This window comes from Acanthochromis polyacanthus, chromosome 14 (assembly GCF_021347895.1).
Source record: "Acanthochromis polyacanthus isolate Apoly-LR-REF ecotype Palm Island chromosome 14, KAUST_Apoly_ChrSc, whole genome shotgun sequence".
NCBI lineage: Eukaryota > Metazoa > Chordata > Actinopteri > Pomacentridae > Acanthochromis > Acanthochromis polyacanthus.
In genome coordinates this window covers 3,218,309-3,229,375 of record NC_067126.1, presented here as the reverse complement: position 1 = coordinate 3,229,375, position 11,067 = coordinate 3,218,309, and the positions used below count along the sequence as shown (strand labels likewise).

The 11,067-nt window shown below is 41.2% G+C and overlaps 1 protein-coding gene across 1 annotated transcript; it reads right to left on the bottom strand.

The window, feature by feature from the left end:
* Positions 1-7,403: 7,403 nt before the first annotated feature.
* LOC110964290 (trace amine-associated receptor 13c-like) lies at positions 7,404-8,680 on the bottom strand. The gene is made up of 3 exons (XM_051959384.1): positions 8,669-8,680; positions 8,386-8,570; positions 7,404-8,220 (listed from the first exon to the last, which is right to left on the bottom strand). Exons 1-3 carry the CDS (start codon positions 8,678-8,680, stop codon positions 7,413-7,415), a joined length of 1,005 nt encoding a protein of 334 aa, XP_051815344.1. The 3' UTR covers positions 7,404-7,412.
* Between the last annotated feature and the right edge of the window lie 2,387 nt (positions 8,681-11,067).

The window sequence follows — 11,067 nt, the reverse complement described above, 5'->3', positions numbered from 1 at the left end:
GACATTAGTAAATGATTAAATATGAGGCTAACATTCCCAGTTTCAACACCCTGATCTGGATGGTGGCCTGTAGTAAGAGGAGATGCTCTGGATTTTATACATATTCCATGTTTCATGGTTGCGCTGTGCTTTAATAGTACTTAATGTTGTCACCAAAATAATGATGGGAATTGCAGAGTTTTTACAGACAAATGTTTGACTGTGATACGTACATGGAACATGCAACATAAAATAGTACATAAGCAGATTTTATGGGCATTGTCAGTCACTCGAGGCTTTTTCATGGAGTCACTTCTCGCTGACACCTGCTAACAGCTAACTTTTCTGTGTTTTATTTCTCAATAGTTCAGAGCACCTTATCATACAGTGCTGCTACTGGACTGAACCACACTCGCACTTTGGATGCACTGTGCTGCTAACTGAACCCCTCATACCACAGATGCACAGAGAAATGATATATATGTAAATAAATCTTGAAGCTGCACATCGCTGATAAGCAGCGGCACTGAGGTGGAGATAGTGGACAGTTTTAGATACCTCGGGGTCAGCATCTCATAGGATCTGACATGGACACTCCACATGAACTCACTGGTGAAGAAGGCCTGTCGGCATCTCTACCACCTCTCTACACCTGCACATAGAGAGCTTCCTGGTGGGTAGTATCACCACCGAGATGAGCAGCTGCACCAGACAGGACTTTGTGGCCTTCAGGATGGTGGTCCGGTTGGCTGAGCATATCATCAAAACCACTGTCAGGCACCTGCAGGACATCCACAACAAACGTTGCAGATCCAGGGCCTTGAAAATCATCAGGCAGCCCAGTCACCCCGGACACAGACTGATTTCCTGCTGCTTTCAGGAAGATGCTCCCGATGCCTGAAGGTCAACACAGAAAGGATGCAGAGGAGCTTCTTTCCTGAGGCTGGCCACATTCGGACAAGAACTATGTCATGGACTGCAGGACACACATCCACATGGCACACAACATACACACTACGTTCATACTACATATTGCACATCACATACACATTCATAGGTGCCTTTTGTACATGCACACTTTGCACATTTCACACACTACATATGCACACTCTATACTGACTTATTTATACATCAAAACAGCAGCACTGCAGTCTCTATATTTAAATCTGTGCACTGTATACCTTATATTTTAATCTTTATACTCAGTTGAAAATACTGTTGGACATTTTCTGGACAAATTTAGTATATCAGTTACACAAAACTTTTCTGTATGCATTGTACAGATACTGAGCAAGACAGTTATCCGTAGTTTACCTTATTACTCACGAGTACCCAACACGATGCAGGACTCTGCTGTGAAGGTGGAGACGTGCGGCAGTGGTATATTTGCGACAATAAAAAAAGAAAGAAATTTAAAGGAGCGACAGCCAGAGTTCAGGAATGGTGGCCCGCCGCTGCTGAATGAATGTAGAGCAAACACTGGGATCCGAAGATCAACAGGATTCCAAATGAATACCCGCAGGCCGGCAAGTGTCGGAGATTGACTGCTGGAACGCATATTTTGACAGACAAAAAATTAAGACGTTTTATTTTGATGTTATAAGATCACCATAATCTTCAAATTTATAATTAAATTTTAAAAATTAACAAACTAAAATAAAAAAAAATTATTAAATAGCCTGCAGATTATTTATTTTCCAAAGTTACAGGGAGCCACAACAGAGGGATGAAAGACCAGCATGTGGCTCCGGAGCCGCGGGTTGCCGACCCCTGGTATAGTGGATGTGTTTACCACACATCTGCCAGCAATGCCCTCAACAGGGAGAGATGATGACATGAGGTGTCTGTTTCCTTCAATTTCCAAATTTCTACTGACTTTCCATAAAAATGTACTGTCTGACCTGACATTAATAGCTATGAACTGCTTCATAATGGCTGGTCGTGGCTCTGTTAGAGGTTCAACGATGGATTCCTTAAAACACACCACCCAGCATGTACATATGCTGACCTTTCTGCTCTAGATCCATCATTTAAATATGTTGTAAGTTTGCATGAAATGGGAAAATGATCAACTGTAGTTACAGTGCTCAGGGTACATCTGATGATACATTGTCAACATTGCATGCACACTACCAGACTAAAGCTTGGACACACCTTCTCATTCAATGGTTTTTAGTTTATTTCTATTGTTTCTACATTGGAGATTAATACTGAATATTAACACTTCTTTTATTTACAACATAATTTCATATGTATATATATATATATATATATATATATATACTGAATGAGAAGGTGTGTCCAAACATTTGACTGGTAGTGTTGATCAAGCTCATCCAAGATGACATGACCGCCACATCACTGTAAGGGGCAAAGCCTTTTCTTCTCTTGATCAAAGACGCTCATCTTGCAGGCACAGAGAAAATCTGTTGGCCTGGAGAAGTCTGCTACTTTCAGAAATGCTGCGTCACTGACGTTATCACGTTAGAGTTGCTCGTCCAATCATATGTGTCGTCTTGCAAGAACCGCGCGATACACGAACGGACAAAGAAGTGGTCTTTGTTACGTGAGTTTCTACAATGGCGGCCCGGTATCACCAGTCCGACTCGCTACAGACTCCTCGCATGGAACAGCCTGGACATGAGTGACTGGTTCCAGTCAGACCCACGACAGACACTGAGAAGAAACTGTTGAACGTTATCAGCGGGCTGTCTGCCAGAGAGCACCGCTGGAGGAGAAGCTCGAGCAGAAGTTGGAGCAAAAGCTGGAGGAGAAGCTGGAGCAAAAGCTGGAGGAGAAGCTGGAGCGGTGTCTGAGCTGCAGGAGAGGATGTCTGCCATGGAAGCCCAAATAAACACTTTCTCCAGCAGCAAGGAAATTCAGTGGAAAAGAGGAGACCACAGTCCTAAAATTGTGGTAAGGATGTATTCCATTTGTAGGATTTTTTTTAGTGAGTTTTGGTACATTTTTTTGAACTGGTAACGTTAAGCAGTGATATCATGTCGTCCATCTTTGTTCACGAACGTGACTTTTTTTGCCGTGTTGTCGTTTTAGGAGCACGGGTGAGACTGTTTATCCTTTTTTCTTTTTCTTTTCTTTTTTTGTGAGAAATAATGTTTGCTGTAAGCATGTATAATAATTCTTTGTCAGCTGAATGCACACAATTGTTGTACTGTAGATTGTAAACCATGCATGCATTCATTCATTCATTCATTCAAATTGTGTCTGCTTACACACGTGGACAAAATTGTTGGTACCCCTCAGTTAAAGAAGGAAAAACCCACAATTCTCACTGAAATCACTTGAAACTCACAAAAGTAACAATAAATAAAAATTGATTGAAAATTAAATAATCAAAAACAGCCATTACTTTTGAATTGTTGATTAACATAATTATTTAAAAAAAACAAACTAATGAAATAGGGCTGGACAAAAATGATGGTACCCATAACTTAATATTTTGTTGCACAACCTTTTGAGGCAATCACTGCAATTAAACGATTTCTGTATTTGTCAATGAGCGTTCTGCAGCTGTCAACAGGTATTTTGGCCCACTCCTCATGAGCAAACAGCTCCAGTTGTCTCAGGTTTGATGGGTGTCTTCTCCAAATGGCATGTTTCAGCTCCTTCCACATATGTTCAATGGGATTCAGATCTGGGCTCATAGAAGGCCACTTTAGAATAGTCCAACGCTTTTCTCTCAGCCATTCTTGGGTGTTTTTGGCTGTGTGTTTTGGATCGTTGTCCTGTTGGAAGACCCATGACCTGCGACTGAGACCAAGCTTTCTGACACGAGGCAGCACATTTCTCTCCAGAATGCCTTGATAGTCTTCAGATTTCATCGTACCTTGCACACTTTCAAGACACCCTGTGCCAGATGCAGCAAAGCAGCCCCAAAACATTACTGAGCCTCCTCCATGTTTCACCGTAGGGACAGTGTTCTTTTCTTCGTATGCTTGGTTTTTGAGTCTATGAACATAGAGTTGATGTGCCTTACCAAAAAGCTCCAGTTTGGTCTCATCTGTCCAAAGGACATTCTCCCAGAAGCTTTGTGGCTTGTCAACATGCATTTTTGCAAATTCCAGTCTGGCTTTTTTATGAGTTTTTTTCGGCAGTGGTGTCCTCCTTGGTCGTCTCCCATGAAGTCCACTTTGGCTCAAACAACGACGAATGGTGCGATCTGACACTGATGTACCTTGGCCTTGGAGTTCACCTTTAATTTCTTTGGAGGTTGCTCTGGGCTCTTTGGACACAATTCCAACGATCCGTCTCTTCAATTTGTCATCAATTTTCCTCTTGCGGCCACGTCCAGGGAGGTTGGCTACTGTCCCGTGGGTCTTGAACTTCTGAATAATATGAGCCACTGTTGTCACAGGAACTTCAAGCTGTTTAGAGATGGTCTTATAGCCTTTACCTTTAAGATGTTTGTCTATCATTTTTTTTCGGATGTCCTGGGACAATTCTCTCCTTCGCTTTCTGTTGTCCATGTTCAGTGTGGTACACACCTTTTCACCAAACAGCAGGGTGACTACTTGTCTCCCTTTAAATAGGCAGACTGACTGATTATGAGTTTGGAAACACCTGTGATGTCAATTAAATGACACACCTGAGTTAATCATGTCACTCTGGTCAAATAGTTTTCAATCTTTTATAGAGGTACCATCATTTTTGTCCAGGCCTGTTTCATTAGTTTGTTTTTTTAAATAATTATGTTAATCAACAATTTAGAAGTGATGGCTGTTTTTGATTATTTAATTTTCAATCAATTTTTATTTATTGTTACTTTTGTGAGTTTCAAGTGATTTCAGTGAGAATTGTGGGTTTTTCCTTCTTTAACTGAGGGGTACCAACAATTTTGTCCACGTGTGTATTTAAAACTGTTTTAAATGACTTTACAGTTGACTCTACCATTGTTGTGCTGTGAGTAGTAAATGACTGTTCTGACTGATTTTCACAGACTGGGCTCCCCTCACAATGAGGCAGTCAGGACATATTTAGTTAAAACTTTGGCTGCAAGTCCAGATGTGGAGAATGTGGAGACAGATGTCTTTCTATGCAAGTATCCTGTGTAAAATTTTTCTAAGTTATCTGACTTTATCAACAGCAACAAAAGCTAATGAACTGAAAACAGCAGGAAATAACAATAATAAAGCTAATAACGGCTTCATTTAACTGTTTTCCAGCTGCTTGTTAAACGCATTTTGAAACTCTATGGAGGAACTACTGGTGGATCAGGTGGAGGTCATGAAGTCTTCTGCCCGGAGTCGCCAGAGAAGAAAGAGTGTAAGAGATACTAGTTTGATTCATTCCATTGTGTGTTTTAAATAAAATGTGGTTAGAATAGTATTGCCGGTCACTATGACATTATTTTTCTGTTACATTAGTAAACGTATTGATTCCCTGTACTGATTGTCTTCACAGCTGCTGGATGCCAGGAAGATCATGTTGCACTTCTTTGAGCCGTTCGTTGTCACCATCTCTAAAAGCTTGTTTTTTTTGGTTGAGGATTGCCTTTATGTTGCTTGTGATCCATGGTTTGTTATTGGGGAAACAGTGAACAGTCTTTGCAGGTATGACTGTGTCTCTACAGAAGCTGATGTATTCAGTAAAACAATCAACCTGTCTGTCAGTGTTCATACTGTCCTCATCCGTTTCCAGAAGCACATTCCAGTCCGTTGATTCAAAGCAGTCCCTTAGAGCTTCACTCGCTTGAGGAGTCCATCTTCTGATTTGGACTTTAGTTGCAGGCTGTCTCAGCACACAGGGTTTGTAACAGGTCTGCAGATAAACCAGGTTATGATCTGACCTGCCCAGTGGTGGTAGGCAGTAGCTCTGTAAGCTTCTTTGACATTGGCATACAGCAGGTCTGGGGTATTATTTCCTCTGGTAGGGCAGTTAACAAACTGTGTAAATCCAGTCAGGTGAGAGGAGAGGCTGATATGATTGAAATCTCTTGATATTATTACAAGTGCCTCAGGATGTTGAGTCTGTATCCTAGCAACAGTATCATGCAACACATCACATGGAACAAAGTCAGTTGCTTTGGGTGGAATGTATACAAGTATTGTTATGATGTGACTGAACTCCCTTGGAACATAATATGGCCGAAGTCCAACTGTCAACAGTTCAATATCTGGACAACACAACTTCTCCTTAACTGTTATGTGTGAGGAGTTACACCATCTCTGGTTAACAAATAAAGCCAGACCTCCTCCTTTCTTCTTGCCACTAGCTTTAGCATCTCTGTCTGACCTTATGAGGGTGAAGCCAGGTAGATCCACAGTTGAGTCTGAGATGTTTTGATTCAGCCAGCTTTCAGTAAAACACAGGAGACTGCATTCACGGTGTGTTTTGTCCGTCTTCACCAATGTCTCCAGCTCGTCACTTTTGTTTGGCAAAGAGTTCACGTTTCCCATGATGATTGATGGAAGAAAGGGCTTGTATCTCCATTTCCCAGCCTTCACCTTTGCACCAGCACGGCAACCACGAAAACACCTCAATATGTCCACTGGAATTGGATGTCGCCGTCCAGATCCGCCCCGTCTCAATGAAAAAAGCTCCTCTCTTGAATAAATTCTTCTTCCAGCAGAAACCTCCATCAGCGGTCGATAAAACACGACAAAATATTTTAAAATATAGCAAAAATACAGCAAAAACTGAAAACAGTTAAGAGACACCAAACTTTGCAGCCACTTTCACAGGTGCAGGTTCCAGAATATTTGTTCAGTATTTGTCATAATGAGACACATTTGTGATTGCAATACATTGTCATGGTTTAACTTGAACCATTTTTTATCATTTATATCGTAATAAAACGTAGATCAGATGAATTGAAGAGTGTGGCTCATTTATAGGATTTAATGAAGTTTTCTTTCATGTCTGGGTTGAGCCATGGTGATATTTTGTTGTTCCTGATCATGATGGATGATGTTAAGTTAAATCGTGTATCAGTGGATCCTTCTATAATTCTCCAGCTGGCCAGTGAGAAATGATGTTACTAAGACTTAGGCTATTGTTCTTCTGTACAGCTCGATGTCTTTTAAAATCCTTCTTTGTATTCACACACTTATCATAATATCGTCCACCATGATCATTAACAGCAGAATGTCACTTTGAACCCAACATGAAGTAGAACTTCATGTTGAATCAATCTGTGCACATGAGCCCTGTTCTTCTCTTCATCTCTTCTCTGCACACAGTTTCCTCAGTTAACCATGAGTTTAAGTTGCAACAAGATAAATAACATACTGACATAACATAGATTTCTTGTTGAGTTTGTAGGTCATCTAACATGAAATTCTCACTTGATCAACACATTATGACATGATACAGATCCATTTTCTTTGTCTGATGTGACAGAAATGCGTAGTTGCTTTTTTCCACTTATTCGTCATCTTCACTAAGTAGATTTTTCTATTCATGGTAAAGTGTCTCTACAGCATCTTGGCCTCACAGGAGGCAGGCTGCAGTATCTGAAGTGTAACAATGAGCTTGACTGATTTTCTGAACCACGGGTACAAGAAGGCATAGATGATGGGGTTTAGACAGGAGTTAAAGTAGAACACACATATCACAATGGCAGATGTACCATGGAGAACGATGTCTTGTCCTGTGAGAGCAACACAGTAATATGGGCACATACATATTATAAACACAACTACAACAACACCAAGAGTCCTGGCTGCTTTCAGTTCAGATTTCTGAACAGTTGCTCTAACTGAGTTCTTGTTTGGTACAAGCTGAGAATGCATGGCATGAGCCTGAGACACAGCCACCACAAACACTCTCACATACAGAACTATGATGATCGTAATAGGAACAATGAAGGAAAAAATAACATCTGCAAGTCCACTAATGTAGTCAATGGCAAAGTTACACTCTCCGACACAGGAGTTGTACCTGCCTGGCTGCTTCACGGCGTCCCTCAGAATCACAGTTTGAAATATTACAGAACTGATCCAGCACAGACACACACAGATTTGAACTCTCTGTTGTGTGATCTGAACAGAGTAATACAGAGAGTAACAAACGGCCACATAGCGGTCAATCGATATCATCACCATGTTTCCTATTGAGGCTGAGGTGATGGTGTATGGTAGATAGTGATACAGAGTGCACATGAAGTCACCGAGGAACCAGCAGCCGTCTCTGATCGCAATTTGAAAGAACATGAGGAGACCCACAAAGAAATCAGAGACAGCCAGAGAGAGGAGGAGGAGGTTGGTGGGAGTGTGGAGATTCCTGTGGAGGGAGAACAGAAAAAGATTCATCATTATTTATCAAGAAAAGATCAGTCAGATAGAAGCAAAAAGAGCACAACATTGTCACTTCAGAAACTGTCTTTTGCATGAGCTATTCATTTCTACACATCAGTTACTTACATAAGTTGAATAAATGTTTATGTACCTGAAGTGTGAGATGGAGATGATGACCAGCAAGTTGAGAATCACAGTAAGCAGAGAGATGCAGGACAGCAGGATGGCAACCAGATTTGCTTCAAAGTGAGAACTCTTTTTCCTCCTGCAGGAGGAGTTGAAGAGCTGTGGAAAGCAGAGTTCAGTTTCCTCCATCACTGATGGGAGGAGAAACTGCTGAGATGTGATGGTTGTTTGGTCATGCAGCAGATTTATATTTTCTGTTTCTTCCTCTACACCTATGATACTATTTTTTCCTCCCCATAGAGAATTACATCAATGTCCATGTCTTTCATGCTATCATAACATTTGCTTTTCATTCTCCCTGCACTTAAAAATCATTGATTTCATTTGCAATGCTGAAGAACATACTTGTCAATGACTTGCCAATCAACAGTGTCACTAAGAACATTACATTTCTGACGTTTGAATTGAGAGGTGCATTAGCATGGGTGGGAGATTGCCGTAATTTTACGGAATTTCCGTAAAACCAAATGTCCTTTTTCTTTACACTCCACTTCAACACGTATATGATGTGCGACTCGATAACTTTCGTTTGCGACATATGCAAGTACATGTACCGCTTTCCGGCATTTTACGGCACTTCCGGTCAGTCTACAATCGCGATGAGCCGCCATCTTTTGCTTTACACACGTGTGTATACGATACAAACATGTTTCTTCAGCTTACTGAGACAACTAGAGCTCGTGAAATCGATGCAGAGTTGAAGAAGAATAAGTGGAGAAATGAATGGCTTGATGAGACAGACAAGAAGGATCGCCCGTTCCGTATGTGGCTTCGAAAATGTGTAGAACCAGGTGCAGCATGGTGTAATCTGTGTTCAAAGAAGATCGCCTACAGGAACAATGGGAAGAAGTCGATTGCGAGCCACAGTATCAAAACTGTCCATGTGGAGAGGCTCGACGCCCTGAAACACACATCAACCCTTCCAGCTGCATCTCCAGTGCATTGTCCTCTGTCAAAAGTGGACTCCTTGGTTGATGCCAAGATCCGGACTTGTGCATTTTGGCCGAACATTGTTTACCACTGTCTTTAGCCCCAGAGCTTGTCGCCTTCTGTCAGAAGCTTGCAGCAGACATCCCAAATCTCGAACAACTGACCATGTGCAGGAAAACGGCCACCTATACGATGACTCATGGACTTGTGGTTGCCTTTCGCGAGCAGCTGTTCCAGAAACTGAGAAGGACTCATTTCTCCCTCAACATTGATGAAACGACCAACAATGCCAACTACAAAGTTGTCAATGTGCTTGTCCGCTACTTTGACGATGAAAAAGGTGCTGTCATCACCCAGCTACTTGGCAGTTTTTCCGAAAACATAGCCACATCGCAAAAACATCTTCGTGGGACTGATTTCTGTGCTCCAGCCAGCTGAGTCGGAGAATGATCCAACCAAGAGTCTACCCATCGAAAATGTTGTCAGCTGTTTAATGGACAACTGTAATGTGATGCGCGGAAAGAAAACCGGTGTTGAGACTCTGCTTCGGGATAAACAGCCTCACTTCCTCGATGTGCATGGAGACACTGTGCACATAGTTTCCAATGCTGTCAAGGAGTTTTGCGAACCATTCCAGAGCTACCTCGAAGACTTTGCCATGGATGTCTACTACGACTTCAAACTGAGTCTGAAAGCCACAGAGTTGTTCGAAGAGGTGAGTTTTGTATATATCTACTAAAATTTTGTGTGTTTTGTTTGTGTTTTTTTTGGTCACCAAATTAATCACATTTTTTGTGTGTTCTCTTTCACTCTCTCTCTCTGACTACATTTTTTTAATGTATTTTAATGTGGTATTGTCAAAAACAATACCACATTTCTTTGTGAATGGAAAAGATACTTTAAAGCAGTGCTAATGAGAAGTTGGAGTGGTTGATTGATCGTTCAGAATGCCCGAATTCAAACCAGTTCCCATCAGTCTAGAATATCTGGTGTCACACTCCATTAATGGCCTTCCAGGTTTAATCCTTTTTTATGGTGGCGGGAATAACAAACTACCCATGGACAGCCCAATGTTTTCCCAACTTTGAATTGGCCCAGCATAATAGAGACTGTCATGTGTAACTTACTGTATTTAATGTTTACTGAATATGTCCTTGCAGTTCTCTCCAAACTAACTGAAATCATGTCAAGGAAGTGGTTGGTGTTTCTGCATTTTGTTCAAACTGATGGACAAAAAGTGGAGTGTAGACTTAAACAGCAGTTTGTGTATCACAGCTCAGCAACCAAGGAGCAAATCATGTAAAAACCAAACCAATTGTAGATTTACATTTCACATTAATGAGATAAAGTGAATTTAAGTTTTACTCTTCTGCAAAGATTTGCACAGTCGCAGGAATGTAGCACAACATTAAATGTACAAGTGGACCAGAAAGATTTTGTCTCTAAATTTATTGAAGAATCCTGTCAAACAGTCATGATTTATCAGAATAAGTGTGATTATCATTCTGGACATGATCACACAGACCAACCTTACAGACATTAATTAATGGTTAAATATAAGGCTAACGTTCTCGGTTTCAACACCCTGATCTGGATGGTGGCCTGCAGTAAGAGGAGCTGCTCTGGTTTTTATACATATTCCATGTTTCATGTTTGCACTGTGCTTTGGTAGTCCTTAATGTTTTAATCAAAATAGTGATGGATGCTGTCGAGCTTT